Source organism: Microcaecilia unicolor, chromosome 1 (assembly GCF_901765095.1).
Source record: "Microcaecilia unicolor chromosome 1, aMicUni1.1, whole genome shotgun sequence".
Lineage (NCBI taxonomy): Eukaryota > Metazoa > Chordata > Amphibia > Gymnophiona > Siphonopidae > Microcaecilia > Microcaecilia unicolor.
In genome coordinates, this window is record NC_044031.1 from 733298195 (window position 1) to 733324913 (window position 26719).

At 44.0% G+C, this 26719-nt stretch overlaps 1 protein-coding gene across 3 annotated transcripts; it reads left to right on the forward strand.

Moving 5' to 3' along the window:
• Positions 1-4579: 4579 nt before the first annotated feature.
• LOC115459856 (protein shisa-like-1a) lies at positions 4580-26341 on the forward strand. Of its 3 annotated transcripts, none has more exons than XM_030189661.1 (4): positions 4580-4961; positions 16755-16863; positions 23136-23349; positions 25781-26341. In XM_030189661.1, the coding sequence occupies exons 2-4, from the start codon at positions 16797-16799 to the stop codon at positions 26061-26063; spliced, it is 564 nt and encodes a 187-aa protein (XP_030045521.1). In that variant the 5' UTR covers positions 4580-4961; positions 16755-16796; the 3' UTR covers positions 26064-26341. The 3 variants fall into 3 exon arrangements, with proteins under 3 accessions (XP_030045521.1, XP_030045520.1, XP_030045519.1); XM_030189660.1 differs by lacking the exon at positions 4580-4961 and adding an exon at positions 5208-5280; XM_030189659.1 differs by lacking the exon at positions 4580-4961 and adding an exon at positions 5499-5811.
• Positions 26342-26719: the final 378 nt, after the last annotated feature.

Genomic DNA, 26719 nt, shown 5'->3' on the forward strand with positions numbered 1-26719 from the left:
TCTTCCTTCCTCCTTTTTTTAATAGAATATATTTGGCCTGGGTGTCCAGGATGGTATTTTTTAGCAACATCCACGTCTGATGTAAATCTTTGACCTTTGCAACTGCTCCTCTAAGTTTTATAAAACCACCATTTTTCTCGTTTTATCATAGTCTCCCTTTTGAAAGTTAAATGCTTACGTATTGGATTTCCTGTGTGTAATTACTCCAGAGCTGGATCCCGCCAGCTCAGGTATGTGAGGTTGCGCTGGGAGCAGAGAGCAGCAGGGAGGTGGGGTAAATGTATCCCCTTTTGACTCAGCCCCCCCCCCCCCAAAAAATTGTGGTCTGGCTACGTCTCTGTTATAGAGTACTGTAAGAAATAATACTGTTTCCTCCTAATTACCAATCCATGTACTTAGATCTTCTATATGTTTAGGAAAATGTCTCAGTACCATAAGTATTATTATTGTGAAATTTACAATAAAGAATGCAAAATTTAAGTTTCAGCTCAATTACATTATTTTACTTTATTAAAAAAAAAATGCTATATACCACCCTTCTCAGACAAATGATAATAAAATAAATATATTTAAAACAGGCCAGAAATGAACCTGCCCTCTCTTACTGTCCCAAGAGGGAGAAAGAAACCACAGCCTCCTATGTTCCTGAAGGCCATCCCAAAGCACAAGTCCAGGCTTTCGCATAGATGGGGTGTTGGAAAGTGGGAAGGGGATAGTTTTATGAGGCTAACTCAAGCTATGAGGCAGGGACCTATGATAAAAACTAACATCAGTGTTAAAAAAAACAGTTGTCAAACAATTGCATGTGAGCTGAATGCTCAGAGGACTCAAACGTGGGTGTTAACATGCATTAAAGATAGCTGCAAATTGTATTTAAATGGGTGTTTATGAGGTCAGTAAGTATTCCTTCCCAATGCACAGAAGGAAATGATGCCTCTAATGCTGAAAATTTACTGCCAGGTCTCGGGCCGCATAAAAGGTTTTCAGGAGATTTCTTGTCAGTTTTTCACAGTGAATTGTGGGTTTGTCTTCTTTTGCAAACAGAAGGAAGCCCTTGTACTTGTAAGTGCTGATACTGTGAAAAAAAAAAACCATGTGCAAATCAGAGCAAAAGTGAACGCACACATCGACACCTGTTTTTCTGCCCTTAAATATAAGCCTTTCAAGAATTTACTGTAGAGGAGTGTGGTAGCCGTGTTAGTCCACTCTTAAGGTTATCAATAGAAATCAAACAAAATAAAACATGGAAAAGAAAATAAGATGATACCTTTTTTATTGGACATAACTTAATACATTTCTTGATTAGCTTTTAAAGGTTGCCCTTCTTCGTCAGATCTGACGAACCTTCAAAAGCTAATCAAGAAATGTATTAAGAATTTACTGCAAACAGTTTTTTTGAAACGCTCCTATTTTAAAACATAGGAGAACAGTGCCAATGTGTGCTTGTATTTCTGCATTTGTCTGGGCCTCTACCTATGAGAAATGCTTAATGCAAAACCTATGTGTGCATGTGCCAGGCACAGTCCTCCCCTTATTTTTAATTTGTGAGTGTAAATTACACATGCATTGCATTTCATTTGCTTATTATTTTTTTCTAAGCATTGCTTTGCTATGTTTCTGTGTTCCTTTTGCATTATGGGCTTTTGTTCCCAGCTTTGAGCATCAGCCCTTCAGTGAGCAGCCACGGAGCAAAAACTTTTTCTGTCGGTATGCAGAGAAAGAATACTTGAAGGTGAAAGGCTTGGCAGCAAAAAAGGCATGCAATTTCAGTATTTCTTTGAACCAGACCATCTTTTTAACCTTTTCTCTTATCAGTTCAGCATGCATATGAAGGGATTGTAAAATGCACCAAATTGATTGGAGGTGCAATTCAGCTGTCCTTGTGGGACAAATCAGGCACATGCCAACATGAATTCTGTTCAAGAGCCTGGTCCCCACTGGTTTGGTATGAAGCACAGTGGCTATGAGGGGAATCATATTGATGAAGGAAGGAAACTGAATATGGAATCTCTTGTAACACCCTCTTATACATCACTTCCAGTGCCAACTTATAGTCCCCCTTCCCACCCACCACACTCCATCTAGATTTTCAGAAACCTTTTTACAAAATTCCTCATGAGAGACTCCTGAGAAAATTAAAGAGTCATGGGATAGCAGGCAATGTCCTTCCGTAGATTAGGAATTGGACATAAAACAGAGGGTAGGATTAAATGGCCATTTTTCTCAATGAAGAAGGGTGAAGAGTGGAGTGCCACAGGGATCAGTACTGGAAGCGGTGCTATTTAACATATGTATAAATGATCTGGAAATTGGAACGATGAGTGCGATGATTAAATTTACAGATGACACAAAACTATTCAAGGTTGTTAGAACACATGCGGACTGTGAAAAATTGCAGGAAGACCCTAGGAAATTGGAAGACTGCGCATCCAAATGGCAGATGAAATTTAATGTGGACAAATGCAAAGTGATGCACATTGGGAAGAATAACCCAAATCATAGTTACCTAATGCTAGGGTCTACCTTGGGGGTCAACGCCCAAGAAAAAGTTGTAGGTTTTGTTGTAGACAATATACTGAAATCTGTCCAGTGTGCAGCGGTGGTCAAAAGAGCAAATAGAAATTATTAGGAATAGTAAATAAGACCAAGAATACTACAATGCCTCTGTATCTCTCCATGGTGCAACCTCATTATGAGTACTGTGTTTAGGTCTGGTCACCATATCTCAAAAAAGATATAGGAAAATTAGAAAAGGTTCAAAGAAGGTCTCTTCAGCTTAGAAAAGAGACAGCTGAGGGGAGATATGACTGAGGTCTACAAAATCCTGAGTGGTGTAGAATTTATTTATTGCATTTGTATCCCACATTTTCCCACCTATTTAAGTGAATCAATTTTTTCACTCTTTCAAATAGGTACAAAAACTAGGGGGACATTAGTACTACTACTACTACTATTTATCATTTCTATAGCGCTACAAGGCATATGCAGCACTGTACACCATACATAAAAAGACAGTCCCTGTTCAAAGAGCTCACAATCTAAATATGGAATGTTGCTAGTGGAATAGCAACATTCCATGTAGAATCTCAAATAGTAGCAACATTCCATGTAGAATCTGAAGTAATAGCAACATTCCAGAATCTCAAATAGTAACAACATCCCATGTTCCACTGCACTAACCACTAGGTTACTCCTCCACTAGCAACATTCCATCTAGAAGCCTGCCCTTGCAGATCAGCAATGCGGCCGCGCAGGCTTCTGTTTCTGTGACGTCCTACACGTATGTGCAGGACGTCAGACTCACAGAAACAGAAGCCTGCGCGGCCGCGTTGCTGATCTGCAAGGGCAGGCTTCTACATTACTGCTACTACTTATCACTTCTATAGCGCTACAAGGCATATGCAGCGCTGTACACCATATACAAAAAGACAGTCCCTGCTCAAAGAGCTTACAATCTAGATAAGACAGGTAAACAGACAGAACAATTAAGGGTAAGGGAATAAATAGGTGAGGTTAGAGGACAGGGCAAGTGAGTCAAAAGCAGTGGTAAAGAGGTGGGCTTTAAGTTCAATGAAGTTACATGGAAATTCTTTTAAAACAAATAGGAGAAAATATGTTTTCACTCAACAAATAGTTAATCTCTGGAACTCTTCGCCAGAGGCTATAGTAAAAGTGGTTAGTGTATCTGGGTTTAAACAAAGGTTTGGACAAGTTCCTGGAGGAAAAAGCCATAATCTGCTATGGATACAGACATGGGGAAGCCACTGCTTGCCCTGGGATTGGTGAGATGGAATCTTGCTACTATTTGGGTTTCTGCCAGGTACTTGTGACCTGGATTGGCCACTGTTGGAAACAGGATATTGGGCTAGGTGGACCATTGGTCTGACCCAGTATGGCTACTCTTATGTTCTTAAGTGTTAGCTAATTAGCACAGGGTGATAAGAAACATGGAGCAAGTGCACTATATATGCCCAAGTCACAGATTTATAAAACATCTCTTTTATGTTGCCATGAAATTCCGGATTCATTGCCTATTTGTTTTATTTGCACTGTATAACAGTCATTAGAAGCTGGCAGAAGCAACTCGCTTGCGTGTTTATTTGGCATCAGAGTCCATGAAATCTAATTAACTCCTGTCCTGCTCAGCAGCATTTGAGATCACAGCTCCCCCCCGACTCGCTTACATGCTGAACAGGTCCTGCCTTGGGCACAGCTCCGCTTTACATTTTCCAGTCTGCTCTGCTATGTCCCTTTATGACTGATTAAATAGGAGATCCCTCCCCCACCCACCCAATCAAGTCACCAAGATCAGCCCCAGTTTTCCATCCCTCCGGTTGTTGTGGTGACTGGTATTATCTAATGGAAGCCTGGGATTTAAATGCTCCCCTGTGCGTTTTCCCAAAGGAGTCCTATCAAGGAGATATAAGCAGTAAATAGCAATTATACCAACAGACGAATCCCATTTAAAATCGGGTGTTATTAAGTCGCAGGTGAATAGGACACAAATTAAAAAAAAAACCCAAAACGAACTTTTCTGTAGTGTCTGATGATCGTCGAGGCAGAGAGAGATGCAGCCTCACCTCCCTGCAGCTCACAAACAAACAGGTCGGTACCTGTGCAGAGCCCCGGGGAACAGGACCACACGGGGCCCCACGCCTAGCACTAACATGTAAATAACTCTTCTGCCCATTAAGAAATATTCAGGCATGCAGACAACTTGTGGCAACCGCTACACTGAGCTAGGGGGGAAAAGAACAAACAGACAAAAAAAAGGGACCGAGAGGCTGAAACATCACCGCCGGGAATCAGCATGAACCGGAAGATCCATCAGCCACTAGGCTAGAGACCGTACCGGCAGACGGGAGGATCCGGTTTTTACCTAGCTCCATCATCTCTTAGGGTTGGGGGCAGGTGGATCCGAGTCCCATCTGGAGCAGATTATCTGCACAGAAGTTCACTAGGTAACATGTTAATTTATTTTATTTTTAAATGCAATCTTTTAATTTCCCTTCTTAATAGGGGAGAATTAAAAATCGTAGAAAAGTAACGTCGTTCTGATAAAGCGACTATTTAATTAAACTGTGAATGCTCCTTGGATATGTATATTCACACACAGACGAGGGCTTCGGGCTTGGATGGGTACAGGTGCTGCTGGCGAAGTTCAGGCAAGTCAAGGTTCTGCCACCCCGACCTAGAAGGAGTTAATGCTACAGCATCCGAAAATAAGAACGAAATAACAAGAAAGCGCCGGACCAGAGGGCTAGTTCCTCAAGAGCACAGGTGAGTGAGTGAATGATAAACAAGTGCCTCAGCCAGGCACACACACACACGCCAATTTACCTGGTTCCAGGCTGGATATTGTAGGATACTGACCTGCAAGCACATCCTGGTTCCAATATGGGATTTGCAGTACTGATTGCAATTGGCAGAGGCAGGCACTACAAATCCCACAATGCTTTGAGGACAGGACAAAAAGTCTCCAGCCTGGACCTGGGAACTTGGCATCTCTGATACAGCATGCACTATTGTACTTTTTAATCTTTGCTTTTGAGTGTCTTTTTTTCCCATTTAAAGCAGCAGTACCGGTCTGCTCATATTGTTTTACTAATATTGCTTCTATTTTTTTTTTTTTTGTTCTTACGTGTGTCTTTTTTGGTTACTTTTACTTCTTAAGAGACCTGCACTTTTTACTAAGGTTGGGCTGCTCTGTTTTAAAATCTTCCGTTTCCTAAGGCTTCCATTATGTGGATTCTCTTGAAGCTCTATACGTGTGTGTTAGTGCAATGATGCTTCAGGGTGGTTGTAACAAAGGTTAGTACAACAACACTACCCCTGTTGCATTCTGATTACTTAGCCTATTGTTATTACTGCTAAAGCGTCTTCCTAAAAAAAAAAAAAAAAACTGAATGGGAGAGCAGAGGGGGAAGGGGAGGGGCGGAGGGAGAAAATATATAACTTTATATAGGTGTAGAAGTTCGTTTTGCTTTGGAATAACCTAATGAATACTGATTTGCAGATTGTACTGTTTTCACCGTGTTTAATAAAAAAAACCCCTGAACATTCAGTTATGAACAAAGATATCTAGAATGACAAGGGGGATAACTGCCAATAAAGTTATTTTATAGAATAGTGTTAGCAGTCCTCTTAAAGTGCAAGGAATTGTTATTAAAGAGAAAAATATGGCTGACAATGGGCAGTTAAGTCTTATGTGTCTAAAAGCTAATAAACTACTCATATCTAAATATAATCAGGCCTTTTTCAGACATTAGATTATAACATAAACTAGGCAACTTGGGGCACCTTAAATGCCTTCACAAAAATAAACAAAAAAGTGGTGAAAGAAGTTGCACTAGAACCTCTTACCTCTAGTAGGGATGGTGGGCACTGCAGAAGGCAGTCTTGCCTAGAACCCTGCTCATAATGCAATTATTTTTTTTTTTCTTTCAATATAAACATTTATTGAAGATTTTTTTTTTCAGCAAGAAGGATTTTAGCAGTTGCTCAAAGGACATTCTTAAAACACACACAAGCAAGAGCATTATAGACAGAAAAAATAGAACCTCTACAAAACACCTTCTTGTCATTCCCACCCCCACCCCTCCTGAGATACAGAAGACACACACTGTACGGGGCAAAAAGAAGTTAGCTAAGTACATCAACAGGAATCCAAATACTGTCAGAGGAGTTCAGGAATGATCGGAAAGCTGCTCCGTGCCAAGCTTAATAGCTGTCAGACTTTCCATCAGCAAGAGATAGCGCAACCTATGTCTCCAAGCCACTAATGCTGGAGCCTGTGCTGCCTTTCCAGACCTCTATGATCTCACATCTAGCCACAGTTAAGCCGTAGAATAAAATCCTTTGCATCGTCTAAGTGAGGCGATGTAGTATGTGAGGAGCAAGTATCACAAAAGCGGCCATCTCAAACCCGGCGAACTCTGGCATTTGGCCGGTCCAAACCGTATTATTGAAAGAAAAGATGGCCGGCCATCTTTTTCGATAATACGGTTCCGGCCAGTTGTTTGCGGCGCCGCCGCCAAAATAGATCGCTGGCAATCTATTTCGCCGGCGCTGTTTGATTATTCCCCTCTTAGTGTCTCCTAACTAGGTGCTCCTAGCAGGTACTGTGCAATAGTGACATCATTAGGGTGCAACCTGAATTTTTTAAAAAATGCCCTTAAAAGCGTTGCAGTAGATTTGCAGTTAATGAGGCTTAACGTGGGATTTTCTTGCATGTTAATTTCAAATCTTAATGCATGTTAGTAAAAGGACCCCTATAATGTCCATAATGATTCGTACAAATGACCCAGGAGCGGCCTAGTGGTTACAGCACCAGTCTTGCCATCCAGAGGTGCCCTGTTCAAATCCCACTGCAGCTCTTGTGACCTTAGGCAAGTCACTTAAACCTCTGTTGCCTCAGGTACAAACTTAGGGGCCCCTCTTACAAAGGCGTGTAGGCGCCTATGCGTGTCTAACACGCATCAAATTGGAACTACTGCCCGGCTAACGCGTACTCCGGGCAGTAATTCCGTTCTTGACGCACTTCCAAAACACACAGTAGAGAATATTTTATACCACATGGTGCTTACCTGTCAGTAATTGGCAGTTTATGCACGCTGACACTTACCGCACGGGTAGTACGTGAGACCTTACCTCTAAGTCAATGGATGGCGGTAAGGTCTCAGGCCGAAAATGGACGTGCGCTCGTTTTAATTTTGCCGCACATCCAGTTTTGGCCACAAAAAAGCACCTTTTTTCAAGGCGCACTGAAAATGGACTTGCACGTGTCCAGAACACGTGCCTACACCAGCACAGGCCACGTTTAGGTGCACCTTAGTAAAAGGATCCCTTAAGGGTCTGTTTATGAAGCAGCGTTAGTGGCTGTCCATGCGTTAGTGCCAACATGGCCCATTCAAAGTGAATGGCCGTGTTGGCACTAGCACATGGACAGCTGCTAGTGCTGCTTAGAAAACTGGAGCATTAGATTATGAGCTCTCCAGGGACAGGGAAATACCCAGTGTACCTGAATGTAACTCACATTGAGCTACTACTGAAAAAAGTGTGAGCAAAATCCAAATAAAAACACTTTTCTGTAACAAAATAAATAAACAAATAAAGCACTTATGTGATCAGCCTTGCTGCCAACTGCATAAGTGCTTTTAAATATCAGTCTCAGTATTTCCTAACTTCTATGTTAATTGACTTAATTATTGACTCCTTAGAGACAGATTTCTAGCTGGATATGCAAAATCTTGCAATTTATACAGTTTTTACATCTGTCTACATTGCATTAGAGGCCAGTAAGCCACACATCTGAGATATCAGTGCTGGGCAAACTTCTAAGGTCTACGCCCTGATCGTAACTGAATAGATATGGATGGGCTGGAGCGTAAAGTTTAAGGGGCTTTGACCATAGGAGCTAACTTTTCAAAATGATTGGGGGTGCTGAAAATTTTTTTTTTTTTACAAGCAGTGCGTCCCCCCCCCCCCCCCCCCCCCCAATACCTTAAAATTCTGTCTACTGCAGTCTTCACCTGGGTAGTGGCAGCAGGGCCGGTCTTAGCAAGTGCGGGGCCCTATGCAGACCAATTTGATGGGGCCCCCTCCCTAGCTCCAGGGCCGGCCACCCCTCCCTCCAAGCTCCCAGACCGCTCCCTCCGAGCTCCAAGGCCTCCAGCTCCAGGGCCTCCCTCCCAGTCATTTTTTAACATCCCCCTCCAAAATCCAGTACTAGGTATGCCGAGAATACAAAACACTCAGGACCTATAGAGCAATTCTACCATACCAGCCATTTCTACTAAATCACACAAAGAAAAGGAAAACATCTTAAAACACTACAGTGAGCACTAGAGCATCAATTCACCTATTGTAAAATGAAACCAGACAGAATAGTACAGATCGTCGTCGATCCTGCACAGTCAATGCCAAGTGAAAGCCATGTCTTTTTCATAAACACAGATACACCCTAATCCACTATATAATAAGTAGTAATATTAAAACGTTCTATTTAGACAAAAATTAAACTGAACCCCCAAGATGCCAGACTCTGCATACAATGCAACACCACAGAAACAGAAAATGTCCCCTAGTACTGTGCAAAATATAAAGACAGCAGATGTAAATTTGAAAAAAAAAAAAACCTAACAAATACCAATCACCACTTTTTCAAATTAACAAATAGAAATAAAACAAATATAGAAAATAAAATAATACCATTTTATTGGACTAATAGATTTAGCTTTCAGAGGCCAAAACATCCTTCCTCAGGTCAATATAGTATAGTACTGTTACAGTATCCTATCCTGACCTGAGGAAGGGGGTTTTGTTCTCCGAAAGTTAGACAAAATGTATTAAAAATGTATTAAAATTAGTCCAATCAAAAGATTACCTTGTTTACATGTTCTATATTATAAACATTTATTAACACATCTACAATACTACTTTATCCTAAAGCAAAAAAATAAAAATATATATTTTATTTACAGTTTGTTGTCTCAGGTTTCTCCTTTCCTCATCTTCTTTTCACTGTCTTCCTTCCATCCAGCATCTGTCTTCGGTCTCTCTCTGCCATCCAGTGTCTGCCCTCTCTGCTGTCCCCTCCATCCAATGTCTGCCCTCTCTCCCTGCTCTTCCATCCACACCTGCCCTCTATCTCTGCCCCTTCCATGATCCATCCACCATCTGCCCCTGTCTGCCCTCTCTCTCCCCCCCATCCATTCACTGTCTGCCCTTTCTATCCCTTCCATCCACTATCAGCCCTCTCTCTCTCTGCCCCTTCAATCCACCATTTGCCCTCCCTCTGTCATCCATCCAGGGTTTGCCCTCCCTCTCGCTCCCCCATCCAGGATCTGCCCCTCTCTCCGCCCCTTTTTTCAGCCCCCAGTTGCAGCCCCACTATCCCACCAGTCCCGAGCTTCAGCCCCCCAGCCACTTCTCCCTGTCCCCTTTTCAGCCCCCAGTCCCCAGTTTCAGCCTCCAGTCCCAGTACTAGCCCCCTTATCCCACCTACCCTCCTTTTCAGCCCCCAGTTCCAGCCCCCTTCATCCACATGCCTTGTATTAGGGCCCCCTTTTCAGAACCATTCTCCCACCTGACCCACGCATGCCCCATTTTCCCACCAGCCCCAGGCCCCATATGGCTCCTTCTCAGACCCCAGTGACAGTCCCCTTCTCCCATCCAAGAACCCCAGTCCCCTCCCCACCCGTCCCCTTCAACCATCCAAGAACCCCCTTCCCGCCCCTTCTCCCATTCGTGATCCCCTCCCCAACCCCAGTCCCCTTCAACCATCCAATAACCCCCTCCCCACCCCCTTCTCCCATCCGTGAATACCCCTCCCATTCAAGAACCCCAGTCCCCTCCCCACCTGTCCTCTTCTCCCATCCGAGAATCCCCTCCCCAACCCCAGTCCCCTTCAACCATCCCCCTCCCCACCCCCTCCACCTTCCCATTTGAGAACCCCGACCCTCCCACCCTTTTCCCATCTGAGAACCCCCACCCCCCACCCTTTCTCCCATCTGAGTCCCTCCCCCCTCCCCGACCCACCTACCAGCTGAGCTCCATTCTGCCGCCCACCACCCTCACTGCCTTTAAAAAAACAATTTGGAAGCGCCAGAGAGACAGTGACAGGCAGCGCCTCGCGTCTGCCCTGCTACTAAAATCTCTTCGATGTCGTTCGGGCCTTCCCCACATTGAGTCCCGCCCGCCCTCGCGGTAATTGGAAGTTACCTCAGAGGAGGGTGGGACTCAATGTGGGAAGGCCCAATGACGTCGAACAGATTTTAGTAGCAGGGCGGGCAGACGCGAGGCGCTGCCTGTCACTTTCGGCGCTTCCAAATTGCGTTTTTAAAGGCAGGAGAAAGGAGAGCAGCAACTCGGAGCACCCCCCCCTCCCGCTGGCATCGGGGGGGGGGGGGGGACCGCCCCCTCCACGCCGCCGTCGTCGTCGTGCATCGGATTCGTTGGGAGGGAGGGAGGGAGGACGGAAGGACGGACGGACGGACTGGAGCTCGAGCGGGCGGGGCGACCTGAGGCGCGCGCGGGGCCCCTCTGAGCGCGGGGCCCTATGCAGCCGCCTCGGTCGCCTCGCCTTAAGACCGGCCCTGAGTGGCAGCACCGCTCATAGGCTGCCTGCAACCTGCACCAGGACTTCTTCTCTGAACAGTCCCACCCCTCAGTCCCCTGTACTGTGCAAATATAAAGAGATGCAAATTTCAAAAACTAACATATTTCAATCACTATACTATACGTTAACAAATACAAATAAAACAAAAAATAGAAAATATGATATAATTTTAGTGGACTAAATACATTTTTCAATTAGCTTTCAAAGGCCAAAACCTCTTTCCTCAGGGCAGGACAGTATACTGCTGTTATGGTATTCTGTTCTGACACAAGAAAGGAGGGTTTGGTCTCCAAACATTAGTCAAAAATGTATTAAAATTAGTCCAGTAAACATTACTTCCATTTTCTGTATTTATTAACACAGCTACCACACTACTTTATCCTAAACTAAAAATAAAATTCATTTTTTCCTACCTTTGTGGTCTGGCCGTTTACTGTTTCTAATTGTGTTGGTCCCAGTCTCTTGTTTCTTCTTTCCTCAATCTTTAACTTTCCCCCCTTTCCATCCAGCGTCTACCCCCCATCTGCCCCCTCTCTTCCCCCTTTCCATCCAGCATCTGACCCCTCTTTCTCTCCTTTCCATCCAGCGTCTGCCCCCTCTCTTCCCTCTTTCCATCCAGCATCTATTTTCTCCATCCATGTGTAGTTTTTCTCCTCTTTTCCCTTTCCCTCATCTCTGTCAGTATGCATCTCCTTCCTCTTTCTTCACTCTCCTCCATCCATATGCAACTCCTTCCTCTCTCTTCCCTCTCCTCCATCCACGTCCACCATTTTTCCTCTTTCCGCCCCTCCATCCATGTTCATCTCCTCCTGTCTTCCCTCTCCTCTGTCCATGTCCAGCATTTCTCCTCTCTCCCCTCCATCCATGTGCATCTCCTCCTGTCTTCCCTCCCCTCCATCCATGTCCAGCATTTCTCCTCTCTCCCTGCCATCCATGTACATTTCCTCCTGTCCTCCCTTCCCTCCATCCATGTCCAGCATTTCTCCTCTCCCCTCCATGTGCATCTACTTCCTGTCTTTCCTCCACTCCATGTCCAGCATTTCTCCTCTCCCCTCCATGTGCATCTTCCTGTCTTTCCTCCACTCCATGTCCAGCATTTCTCCTCTCTCCCCTCCGTCCATGTGCATCTCCTTCCTGTCTTTCCTCTCTTCCATTCATGTCCAGCATTTCTCCTGCCTTCCCGTGCATCCATGTACAGCAACTCTCATCTCTCCCCTGCCCTCCCCTCCATCCATGTCCAGCAACTCTCCTCTCTCCCCTGCCCTGCATCCATGTTCAGTGATTTCTCCCCTCTTCCCTGCCCTACCTCTTAAAACTATTTTACCTGACTGAATGGCAGTGAAAGAAGCAGAGTACAGCCAGCTCCGTCTTCAGCTTTCTCCTTCCCGCTCAGCTGTGGTCCCGCCTTCATTTCCTGTTTACGCAAGGGTGGGGTGCTGAGAGGGAAGGAGAAAGCTGAAGACGGAGCCGGCTGTACTCTGCTTCTTTCACTGCTGTTCAGTCAGGTAAATGAGTTTTAAGCGCTGGCTGGGTGGCAGGAAAGCAAGGAGGGCAGGTTTGAAAATATTGGGGGTACTCGAGCACCCACAGCACCAACGGAGTCGGCGCCTATGGCTTTGACGTTAGCTTCCGAACTTTTAGTACAAGAACAGTGCTGGGCAGACTTCTACGGTCTGTGCCCTGAGAATAGCAAGGACAAATCAAACTCGGGTATACATACAAAGTATTACATACCATGTAAAATTAGTTTATCTTTTTGGGCAGACTGGATGGACCGTATAGGTCTTTATCTGCTGTCATTTACTATGTTACTATCAGGGGTATAATCGAACGTCGCTGGCGAAATAGTTTGCCGGTGGCGCAACAGCTGTCCGGAACCGTATTATCGAAACAGATGGCCGGCCATCTTTTTTTCCGATAATATGGTTTAGCCCGGCCAAATACCAGAGTTCACCGGGTTTGAGATCGCCGGTTTTGTTTTTCAGCGATAATGGAAAAAAATGCCGGCCATCTCAAACCCGGCGAAATCCAAGGCATTTGGTCATGGGAAGAGCCAGCATTTGTAGTGCACTGGTCCCCCTGACATGCCAGGACACCAACCGAGCAGCTTAGGGGGCACTTCTAAAAATGTTTTTAAAATACAAAAAAAGCTCCCAGGTGCATAGCTCCCTTACCTTGGGTGCTGAGCTCCCCAAATCCCCCCCAAACCCACTCTCCACAACTCTACACCATTACCATAGCCCTTATGGGTGAAGGGGGGCACCTACATGTGGGTACAGTGGGTTTTGGGGGGGTTTGGAGGGCTTAACATTTACCACCACAAGTGTAACAGGTAGGGGGGGGGGGTGGACGTGGGTCTGCCTGCCTGAAGTGCACTGCACCCATTAAAAACTGCTCCAGGGACATGCATACTGCTGTCAGGGAGCTGGGTATGACATTTGAGGCTTTTTTAGTGTGGGAGGGGGTTGGTGACCACTGGGGGAGTACGGGGAGGTCATCCCCCATTCTCTCCAGTGGTCATCTGGTGAGTTGGGGCACCTTTTTGAGGCTTGGTCGTGAAAATAAAAGGCCCAAGTAAACCCGGCAAAATACTGCTTAACGCCGCTTTTTTTTGTCCATTATCCGCGAAAGCCAGCCATTTGGTAGCCACACCCATGCCCGCCCATGTCCCGCCTTCGCTACGCCGCTGACACGCCCCCTTGAGCTTTCGGCGGCAAGGCGACGGGAAAGCGGCGATGCTGTCAAAAAGCCGCTTTCGATGATACTGATTTCGCCACTTTTGAGAAATCGCCGGCCGTCTCCCGATTTTATGTCGGGAAATGGCCGGCGATCAGTTTCGAAAATAAGCCTGTATATCATCTAATGTTTGGTTTCAGAGAAAGCGGTGGCTCTTAACCTGCTGGTGATATTTGGATGGGCAGACCTCATCTTCAGTTGGACTCCACCCACTATCCTAGCTTTGTCCTGCTGTATTAATTCCCCTCCCCCTCCTATATGTTTTGGCAAGTGCGTTTTTCTAGGAAAAAAGGTGCCGGTACTCAAATGCCAGGCCACTCTTCAGGGTGATCACTGAGGGACCCACCCCACAATAGCCAGGCCCCCTGCAACCAGTCACAGAACCTATGACAAGGCAGAATTGGTGTGTAGAGCCTGAGCTCTTTCATTTAAAACTTGGGGTCCATGGGTCAATTTTAGCAGACAATGGAAAAGGTGCCGGTACTCAGTACCCCCAAGTACCCCCTCAAAAAAACAACAACCTGGTTTTGGCAGTGTTGTCTGTTTTTCTGTTTTAGACTGTAAGATTAACTGTGTTCTATATGTGTCAACAAATAACTGTGACTATCTGGTAGTAATATAAAGCTTAGCTCTTCAACCAGGCCTTTAATGAAAGAAGTAACTAACTAGTTAGTCTCATTCATACACTCAAGGAGTGACTCGGCCTGCATATACTGCAGCAGGACAAGTTTATCCACTCCTACCCTAGCTGAGATATCATTTAACCATTTCTCTGATCTCATGTGCAACTTTCTTTAAATCAATCACCTTACTTTCTAACTCTTCCTACTTTCTTACCCTTCTATATGTTACATCTTTGCTTTACCCTTCGCTATCAATTATAATGTTCTATTACGTATTGTGTTGACATTGTAAATAGTATACCATGCCATACTGTGTATTGTTTTTGAATATTTTTATTGCTGTAATTGTCTATTGCTCATGTTTGATCCATTCTTACTGTACGCCGCCTTGAGTGAATTCCTTCAAAAAGGTGGTAAATAAATCCTAATAATAATCATTTAATAATAATGGCACCTTGGTGGAAAATTGTACTCCTGTACTAGTCTAGAAGGGTGCAGCTAAGAGCCAAGAAGTGCCCTGGTGATGGGAATTGCACTGTAGTGCCACAGATCAGTGAGAGCTATTAGATGACCATGGATTTGTATGTCTTGGTCAGTTGGACAGAGATGTGCCATGGAGGGGATATGCTCAGTACAGAGAGTGTGAATGACAGCCACTGCAGGAGCAAACCTTGTTAAACAATTGTTACAGAATGATTTAGCCCCAGGACCAGAAGGTCTCTGTAGTGTCCAGTCAATAGCCAGATGTAAGAAGATGGGGTACAGTTGGAGCCTATATGCAACACTAATGAGTGCATTCCCTGAGGTAGCCATAATTGGCGAAACAAGTGGTCCTTGTCGGGAGTGGATGATTTTTTTCTAAAGCAGATGAGAACTGTGCTCATTGGAATTTGTCAATTGTATAATGCCCAAAGACTGAAGGCTTCTTAAATTTTGCTGCGTATTCTGAAACTCTTCAGAAGTATGCTCTCCATAATATTATTATTGAATTATTCTGCATGAAAGTATATTAAGAGTAGAATGGTGTTTTTTAACATATATATCTTTGGGTGAAGGTTTCCTGGACCTATTATGGTGATATTTTTCTTTCTTTTACAAAGTTTTGGATAGTCAATGAGGTCCTCTTCTCCACCATTAATAAAACTGGAAGGGTATACATATATAAGTTTCATAATACACAGTAGATTTGTTTTTGTTTTTCTTTGTTTTATTTTTTTTTTTCTACTGTTTGAATATATGGAGTTAGTTGTACAATATTGGGGAACTGAGTTCGATTCCCACTTCAGGCACAGGCTGCTCCTTGTGACTCTGGGCAAGTCACTTAACCCTCCATTGCCCCATGTAAGCCGCATTGAGCCTGCCATGAGTGGGAAAGCGCAGGGTACAAATGTAACAAAAATAAAATAGATACTATTGGAGATTCTACATGGAATGTTGCTACTATTGGAGACTCTACATGGAATGTTGCTATTCCACTAGCAACATTCCATGTAGAAGGCTGCGCAGGCTTCTGTTTCTGTGAGTCTGACGTCCTGCACGTGCAGGACATCAGACTCACAGAAGCAGAAGCCTGCGCGGCCACATTGGTGATCTGCAAGGGCCGACTTCTACATGGAATGTTGCTAGTGGAATAGCAACATTCCATGTAGAATCTCAAATAGTAGCAACAGTGGAGGAGTGGCCTAGTTAGGGTGGTGGCTCCTTGTGACTCTGGGTAAGTCACTTAACCTTCCATTGCCCCATGTAAGCCGCATTGAGCCTGCCATGAGTGGGAAAGCGCAGGGTACAAACGTAACAAAAAAATATATACCCCCTCAAAAAAAACTTTCTGTAAAGAACTAACTGTGGTTTTAAGTGACTGGTCATCTTAGCCAACAAGACTGTGACAAGAAGATTTATTCATTTATTTAAACACTCTTATCCCACTTACCACTAAGCAGCTTACAAAAATGATCACACATATAATTCAATTAAAAAAAAAACATACAACCACACAAAACATAACAAAAACAAAACTGTAGTAGAAAGATGTATTATGGTACCATAGTCTAAATGCCTAACTAGCTCTAGCAGAAAAAAAGCTTCACGAAGAACTATTCTTACAAATGAAGTTCTTTTTGTCTAAAAGGAACCCGTTGAACAGGAATAATAAAAATGTTTTATACTCATGAGGTAGACCTTAATAGCTTTTAAAGCCTGCTTATTGTCACAAATAATGGATGAAAGAGATAATGGAGTGTGTGTGGTTTCTTGTCTTTTATCTCTTCCCGTTCTAGTGTCAGTGCAAGTGATGTCCTGTGATCAGATGGCCTAAGAAGATGAAACAGACTTGTTCAGTGAAGCTGTTCCTCTCAGCTGTGTTCCTGCTTCTTTCCTTTCGGAAAGGTAAGACCCTCCTGCCCTCCCTCTTTTTCCCCAGTGCATCACCCTCATTTCTCTAGCTACTTTTCTTTCCGTTGTCCCCTTTCCTTGCCTGTGCACAGATAATATCCGCACGCATTTCTGTGTGTATATGTATATAGGACATGTGTAGTTTGTGTGGGACTAGATAAATGAGTGTGCGTGAAAGTCCTTGTAAGTCTAAAATATGCAGACTTGTTGGGTAATTTATGGGTTACTAGCTGAGAAATGTCTTTAAATTTGCAGTTTCAAATTTCAACAGCATTTAAATATTTAATATTTCAAGTTTATTAACACAGCTAAAATAAACTGTCCATATGTCATGGACGCAGTGAGCTTTGTGCAGGCCTTGCAGCCACACAGGGCACAAGGGAGGCGGGGTGCCAAAATTGGGCCCCGTCCATTGCCTCCCCTGCTTGGCTGCGATTCAGTGGGTGGAGCAAGAGCACTAGGGGGGTATGTTGCATAAGGCATGTTTCTGGGTCGAGACACTGCTGATGTGTGCAAATGGCATGTGTATATGTCTATGAAATGTTCTGCATGTGGGTATACATGTTTATACAGAGACATATATGAATGCCTGTTTCTGATGTGTAAATATGACGATTGTGGAAACATTATAAGTACATAAGTGTTGCCATACTGGGACAGACCAAAGGTCCATCAAGCCCAACATTCTGTTTCCAACAGTGGCCAATCCAGGTTACAAATACCTGGCAAGATCCCAAAAAAGTGCAAAACATTTTATACTGCTTATCCCAGAAATAGTGGATTTTCCCCAAGTCCATTTAATAATGGTCTATGGACTTTTCCTTTAGGAAGCCGTCCAAACCTTTTTAAAACTCCGCTAAGCTATCTGCCTTTACCACATTCTCTGGTTACGAATTCCAGAGTTTAATTACATATTGAGTGAAGAAAACTTTTTTCTCCGATTCGTTTTAAATTTACTACATTGTAGCTTCATCGCATGCCCCCTAGTCCTAGTATTTTTGGAAAGCGTAAACAGACGCTTCACTTCTACCCGTTCAACTCCACTCATCTCCCCTCAGCCGCCTTTTCTCCAAGATGAAGAGCCCTAGCCACTTTAGCCTTTCCTCATAGTTGTCCCATCCCCTTTACCATTTTCATCGCCCTTCTCTGCACCTTTTCTAATTCCACTATAACGTTTTTGAGACGCGGCGACCAGAATTGAACATAATATTCAAGCTGCGGTCGCCATGGAGCGATACAAAGGCATTATAATGGCCTTATTTTTGTTTTCAATTCCTTTCCTAATAATACCTAACATTCTATTTGCTTTCTTAGCCGCATCAGCACACTGAGCAGAAGGTTTCAACGTATCATCAACGACGACAACTAGATCCTTTTCTTAGTCTGTGACTCCTAACATGGAACCTTGCATGACGTAGCTGTAATTTGGGTTCCTCTTTCCTACATGCATCACTTAGCACTTGCTCACATTAAATGTCATCTGCCATTTAGACGCCCAGTCTCATAAGGTCCTCTTGTAATTTTTCACAATCTTCCCATGATTTAACGACTTTGAATAACTTTGTGTCATCAGCAAATTTAATTACCTCACTAGTTACTCCCATCTCTAGGTCATGTATAAATATGTTAAAAAGCAGTGGTCACAGCACAGACCCCTGGGGAACTCCACTAACTACCCTTCTCCATTGAGAATACTGACCATTTAACCCTACTCTCTGTTTTCGATCTTTTAACCAGTTTTTAATCCACAGTAGAACACTATCTCCTACCCCATGAATCTCCAATTTCCTCTGGAGTCTTTCATGAGGTTCTTTGTCAAACGCCTTCTGAAAATCCAGATATACAATCCTGCTTATTTTCGAACAAGAAGGCCGGCATTCTTCCGACACAAATCAGGAGATGGCCGGCCATCTCCTAAACCCAGCCAAATCGGTATAATCGAAAGCCGATTTTGGCCAGCTTCAACTGCTTTCCGTCGCTGAGTCGGCGAAAGTTCAAGGGGGCATGTCGGCAGTATACCGAAGGCGGGTCAGGGACGCGGTTAAGAGATGGCCGGCTTCGGCCAATAATGGAAAAAAGAAGTCTGGCTCTGATGAGCACTTGGCCAGCTTCACTTGGTCCATTTATTTTTAGGACTAAGCCTCCAAAAAGTGCCCCAAATGACCAGAGGACCACCGAAGGGAATTGGGGATCACCTCCCCTTACTCCCCAAGTGGTCACCAACCCCCTCCCACCCTAAAAAATATATATATATTTTTTCCAGCCTCTATGCCAGCCTGAAATGTCATACCCAGCTCCATGACAGCAGTATGCAGGTCCCTGGAGCAGTTTTTAGTGGGTGCAGTGCACTTCAGGCAGGTGGACCCAGGTCCATCCCCCCTACCTGTTACACTTGTGGTGGTAAATGGGAGCCCTCCAACCCCCTCCCCGAAAACCCACTGTACCCACATGTAGGTGCCCCCCTTCACCCATAAGGTCTATGGTATTGGTGTACAGTTGTGGGTAGTGGGTTTTGGGGGGCTCAGCACACAAGGTAAAGGAGGTATGCATCTGGGAGCAATTTTTGAAGTCCACTGCAGTGCCCCCTAGGGTGCCCGGTTGGTGTCCTGGCATGTCAGGGGGACCAGTGCACTACACATGCTAGCTCCTCCCATGATCAAATGGCTTGCATTTGGTCTGACATGGATGTCCTTGGTTTCGATTATCTCCGAAAATCAGAAACGACCAAGTCTAGGGACGACCATCTCTAAGGAAGACCAAATTTCAGGATTTGGGCGTCCCTTACCATATTATCGAAACAAAAGATGGACGTCCATCTTGTTTAGAAAATATGGGTTTCCCCGCCCCTGGATGGGAACGTTTTGCGAGGTCATCCAAATTGAAATGAGGACGTCCCTTTTGATTATGCCCCTCTTTGTCTCATTAATCCATGCTTTTGAATATGCTCTGTAATTTTGTTCTTTATAATAGTCTCTACCATTTTGCCGGGCACCGATGTCAGACTCACCCGTCTATAATTTCCCGGATCTCCTCTGGAACCTTTTTAAAAAATCGGCATTACATTGGCCACCCTTCAATCTTCCGGTACCACGCTCACTTTTAAGGATAAATTACATATTACTAACAATAGCTCCGCAAGTTAATTTTTCAGTTCTATCAGTACTCTGGGATGAATACCATCCGGTTCAGGAGATTTGCTACTCTTCAATTTGTAGAAGTGCCCCATTACATCCTCCAGGTTTATAGAGAATTCATTCAGTTTCTCCGCCTCGCCAGCTTCGAATACCATTTCTGGCACCAGTATCTCACCCAAATCTTCCTCGGTGAAGACCAAGCAAATAATTCATTTAATCTCTCCGCTATGGCTTTGTCTTCCCTGATCACCCATTTTCCTCCTCGGTCATCTAGCAGTCCAACCGATTCTTTTGCAGGCTTCCTGCTTTTAATATACCTAAAAAAAATTTTTACTATGTGTTTTTGCCTCCAATGCAATCTTTTTTGTTGTTTTAAGTTCCTCTTAGCTTTCCTTATCAGCGCTTTGCATTTGACTTGACATTCCTTATGCTGTTTCTTATTATTTTCAGTTGGTTCCTTCTTCCATTTTCTGAAGGATTTTCTTTTAGCTCAAATAGCTTCCTTCACCTCACTTTTTAACCACGCCAGCTGTCGTTTGGTCTTCCGTCCTCCTTTTTTAATATGCGGAATATATTTGGCCTGGGCTTCCAGGATGGTGTTTTTGAACAGCATCCATGCCTGATGTAAATTTTTGACCCTCACAGCCGCTCCTCTAAGTTTTTTTTTCCACTGTTCTTCTCATTTTATCATAGTCTCCTTTTTTAAAGTTAAACGCTAATGTATTTGATTTCCTATGTATACTTATTTAAAAGCTAATATCAAATCTGATCATATTATGATCACTGTTATCAAGTGGCCCCAGCACCATTACCTCCCGCACCAGATCATGCGCTCCACTAAGGACTAGGTAATTGAAGAGTCTGGCAGAAAAGAACTATTTGGTCCATGGAGTCCACCTATTTGTACCTATCTATTGTGCTGGAATTAGTGTTATTTTATCTTTTTGCTTAGCTTTCATTACTGTTTTAGCTCCTATGAACTCTGCTGGATGTCTATTCCAGAAGTCCACTTCTTTTCTACTTCCCTAAACTTTTAATTCTATGGAAAATTCTTTCATCTGGAACTTTACTGAAGTCCGCTGGATATTCATTCCCATTCTTTCTTCTATAGAGTACCTCTTGGCTGATAGCACAGGCCATGCACCATTTTGGTGCATTCTTTTAATTTTTTTCAATGTCCGTTTGTAGATGTGGCATTGAGAACTGAACCTAGTACCCCAGTGTGGTCTCACCTGAGACCTGTGCAGAGGTTCTATGACTTCCCTTTTTCTCCTAGTGACACCTCTCTTTATGTCTCAGCTTTTGCAACTGCTTTGTCACACTGGCTGACTACCTTGAGGTCATCAGAGAGGATGACCCCAGTTCTCTTTCTTGTTTAGTAACTGCTGGTTGTTGACTGCCAAGAAAGATATTTGGACTTTGGATTTATGCATCCTAAATATGATTTACCTTTGTTTCTTTTTAATTTAAAGCTGAGTTGCCATACCTTTTATTTTCCCAATTTCTTTCAATTCGCTTTCATCTTACATACCTCCTCTGGCACGTCTACTTCAGTGGCACCCAGAGGGCAAATTTTGGGCGAGTCTATGGACAAAATGGGCAGGTATGCAATGTTCTCTTTGACCCCTCACGCCTCAAAATCTAAATACATTAGCTAGCAGGCAGGGCCGGTCTTAGGCAGAGGCGACCAAGGCGACCGCATAGGGCCCCGCGCCTAAGGGGGCCCCGCACGGCACGCCTAAGGGGGCCCCACGCAGCGCCTCAATTCTGCCTCGCTCGTGCCTCCGCTCCGACCTCCACCGCTGCTCGCCTTAGTCGCCTGAGATGATCCCCATTCCCGCGGCTCGGCCACTCCACTCCAGCCACCACCGGTGTGGCATCCACCCCCGGCTTGGGCCCGCTACTAATTGTAGTGGACTTGAACTGAATAATTTCTGGGGAGGGGAGGTTTCATGATAGCATTGTGCTTATTATTTCAATCAGGTTTTTTTGTACAAGTTTAGCTTCATTTGTCTGTATTTGAAATTTCGTAAATAAAAAAATGTTCTAAAAATGGAATAATCTTATCAATGGGGTGGAGCTAGGGTGGGGGCAGAGCTAGGGTGGGGGCGGGGCTGTGGTAGGCCGGTTATGATGGGGCCCCACCAAATTGGTCTGCATAGGGCCCCGCACTTGGCCCTGCTAGCAGGGATCCCAAGTTCCACCAGCTGAAGACCTCCTCCAAAGGTACTCCTTTCTGCCAAGCTTGGCGGTCAGCAGCTGCCTACACGAGTGCTTCACACGTGCTCAGTTCTTTCCTGAGTCAGCAGCTCAGGAGTGCTGCCACTGACCGCTAAGCTTGGCAGAAAGGAGTTATGAGTATCTTCAAAGGGAAATCTTCAGCTGGCAGGGCTTGGAGATCCCTACCAGTTACAGCAAGGGTGTGCCGTTGCTGGGTGGGCCTGAGCCAAAGTGAATGAGCCACTGCCTAGCCGGGCCCACTCGTGGCTACACCACTGATATACTTTTTTTTAGTTTTTCATATCACATGAGTAAAGTGGTGTGGTAGCCATGTTAGTCCACTTTTAAAGGTAATAAATAGAAATAAATCAAAACATAGAAAAAAAAATAAGATGATACCATTTTTCTTGGACTAACTTAATACATTTTTTAATTATCATTTGAAGGTAACCCAGATTTTCCAATCTGAAGAATCTGGGTTACCTTCGAAAGCTAATCAAAAAAGTATTAAGTTAGTCCACATGCAAACAGGTACAGGAGTTCTGCTAGGCTCGATTGCAGTCTGGAAAACCTAGCAGATTCCTGTAGACAATTTTGTATTCTTGTACCTGATAGAGTACGTCTGATTTATATGTGTGAAAACAACATTAAAACTGACCCCTGACACAGGCAACTTCGCCATATCACAGCCCGTGTCGGGTCTGTGTGAATAAAGATTGTTCCTCACACCAGTTCTTGAGGACTCTTGTGCTTTTCTTCTGTTCAGGTATTCAACTTTGTTTGGAAATATACAAAGATTGTGTACGTTGTGATTGGCTCCAGATTTATGTATGAACAGCGCATGTACACCTGTATTAGTACAGTAAATGTAATGGAAAACTGTTTTGCTTTCATTTTTTATTATTCCTAAAGCTTTCTCTTTCAACTACCGGATGTGTGAGGGCTATGCAGGACAAAACGAGCGCTATCACTCTGGCTTCTACTGCCCCCGTTTGAGCGACCCACCTGAACAAATATACTGCTGTCGACAGGGAAACAACTCCCTGAAATACTGCTGCAACCAAATGGAATTTGAGATTATCATGAAGATGAATCTGTCAGATATCCTTGCCACATCCGTACACAGGTACTGAACCATTAGGGGATTTTCACAATTATTCATTTGCTAGTCCTTCTGAAAATTAGCAAGAGTAGAAACATAGAAACATGACGGCAGATAAAGGCCATATGACCCATCCAGTCTAATGCCATTGTATCACTCCATGTTGCGAGCACACCTCAAATACCGCATCTAAAAAAATATATATAGTGGAATTAGAAAAGGTACAGAGAAGGGCAGCGAAAATGATAAAGGGGATGGGATGGCTTCCCTATGAGGAAAGTCTAAAGCGGCTGGGGCTCCTCAGCTTGAAGAAACAGCTGAGGGGAGAAATGATAGAGGTCTATAACATAGTAAGTGGAATGGAACGGGTAGACGTAAATTGCTTGTTGACTCTTTCCAAAAATACTTGGGAGAACGCAATGAAGCTACTAAGTAGTACATTTAAAACAAACTGGAGAAAATATTTATTCACGCAACGTGTAATTAAACTCTAAAATTTGTTGCCACAGAATGTGGTAAAAACAGTTAGCTTAGCAGCGTTTAAAAAAGGTTTGGATAATTTCCTAAAAGAAAGGTCCATAACCAATTATTAAGATGGACTTGGGAAAATCCACTGCTTATTTCTAGGTAAGCAGCAGAAAATCTATTTATGGGATCTTGCCAGGTACTACCATACTTGTAACCTGGAATGGCCACAGCTGGAAAACAGGATACTGGGCTTGATGAACCTTTGGTCTGTCCCAGTATGGCAATGCTTATGTTCTCTGTTTTATATCAATGGGAAAAATGCTTAGGGTCTGCATCATAATATTTGATATCATGAACTGCTACTTCTTTTATTGGATGTGATATTCTGCCTGCTCACTAAGCACCACAAACAGGCTCATTTTCGAAAGAGAAGGTCGCCCATCTTTCGACAGAAATCAGAAGATGGGCGTCCTTAGCGCTACAGAAATGATAAGTAGTAGTAGTAGTAGGGTCGTCCAAATCAGTATAATTGAAAGCCGATTTTGGACGTCCCCAACTGCTTTCCGTCGCAGGGACAACCAAAGTTCACGGGAGAGTGTCGGAGGCATAGCAAAGGCGGGACTTGGGCATGCCTAACACATGGACGTCCTCGACCCATAATGGGACAAAAAGGGCATCCCTGATGAGCACTTGGATGACTTTACCTGGTCCTGTTTTTCTTATGACCAAGGCACAAAAAGGTGCCCGAACTGACCAGATGACCACCGGAGAGAATCGGGGATGACCTCCCCTTACTCCCCCAGTAGTCACTAACCCCCTCTCTCCCGCAAAAAAATCTTTAAAAATATTTTGTGGTCCATCACAGCAGTTTTAGTGGGTGCAGTGCACTTCAGGCAGGCAGACCCAGGCCCACTGTACCCACATTTAGGTGCCCCCTTTCACCCTTAAGGGCTATGGTAGTGGTGTACAGTTGTGGGTTTTGGGGGGTTTGTTTGGGGGGCTCAGCACACAAGGTAAGGGAGCTATGTACCTAGGAGCAATTTATGAAGTCCACTGCAGTGCCTCCTAGGGTGCCCGGTTGGTGTCCTGGCATGTCAGGGAGACCAATGCACTACGAATGTTGGCTCCTCCCACGACCATAGGGCTTGCATTTGGTCGTTTCTGAGATGGGCGTCCTTGGTTTCCATTATCACCGAAAATCAGAAACGACCAAGTCTAGGGACGACCATCTCTAAGGACGACCTAAATTTCAAGATTTGGGTGTCACCGACTGTGTTATCGAAACGAAAGATGGACGTCCATCTTGTTTCGATAATACAGGTTTCCCCGTCCCTCCATCAGGACGTTTTGCAAGGACGTCCTCAGCAAAACTTGGGCGTCCCTTTCGATTATGCCCCTCAAAGTGGGTTACAAGACAATAATATTTGTGACTAGTATTTTTCAATGTTTAGTATCGCCCCTTTTAGTTTCCCGTTCTTTCCTTCCAATGTCTCAATGATCTTTTCCATTATTATATTCCTTGTTACAAAACTTGTCTCTCAAAACGCTTCATAATGTAATCCATAACTGAGCTGTAACAAAATGTACTTCCAGTTTTCATAACGAATTGTAAGCCACACTGAACCCGCAAAAAGGTGGGAAAATGTGGGGTACAAATGCAATAAATAATAATAATAATAATAGTATAAAATATACTACTGTATTGCTTAAATTCATCTACCTATTGATGGAGGTCACTGGGGTCCTATTTGAAGGAGGAGGGGAGAAAATGTGAACCTTAGTCCCAGTAATTACCCTGCCAAAAACAACATTGAGACAGTACAATGAGCGGTCATTTGCAATAGGGTCAAAATCAAACTGTGCTCTAAATCCATGCATAGGTCATGTTGTATTTGTTTAAATTCTAGAATAAGAAAATTCTAGAAGTTAGGAAGTGAAAAGAATGTTCTAACTGAGATTCTCTTTCACCTCCTGTCTGTCCACATAGGAGCCCTTTGCCTTTTCTTGGGATTGTGCTTTATGGTTTGTTGGTCCTCATCCTGATGATTGCAGATTTCCTCTATTACTACCGCGTTAACCAACAAACTTTTAATAAGATGATCAGTAACAGGTTGCTTGGGAAACAGCTGGTGCGCTCAATACTCCGGCAAAACCCTGATGCCCTTTATCACCAGGGCAGCAAAAACTGGCATGGAGACCATGACAGCAGTTGCAAGGATCCCAGACAAGCTGCTGCACAGACAGTGCCTGACATCAAATGTGAAGCATAGCCAAAGAACCCTGGGAGGGACGAAGGGTTGGTGGAGCTTTGGAGAGCCTTAGCATACCTTGGGATATCACCTCTCTGCTTTTCCTGGTTCATCAATATTGAAATAAAAACGAACACAACTATTCTTTTATTAACGAGGTTTCATCCAATAATACAAATGTTTAATTCCTTTGGGTCACAGAATAACTTACAGTGAAAATGTGAAAATCCAAATCCAGGAATTGTATCTTACTTATGTAGTTATGCTTCACAATATCTGTAGCTTTTTTAACTGACTTGTAAAAGCATTGTAAATAAAAATTTAGAATGAACGTTTGTGTACTACATTACATGGCTGATGTTTCGTTATAGACAGGGATTAGCATGATATGTAAACCGATGATACAGCAGTCACTGGAACTGGAAGCAAGACAAGGGCTAACCCTTTCTGCTCAATTTGCATGTCTTTGCTGCTGCTGCACCAGACCCGTAAATGGACAGCAGTCATTTTCAGATTCCAGTCAAACCATACCAAGTGCACTCAATCTGCAGCCCCCCATTACCTCTCTACCCTCCTCTCCCCGTATGTTCCCACCCGTAACCTCCGCTCTCAGGACAAATCACTCCTATCTGTACCCTTCTCCACCACCGCTAATTCCAGACTCCGCCCCTTCTGCC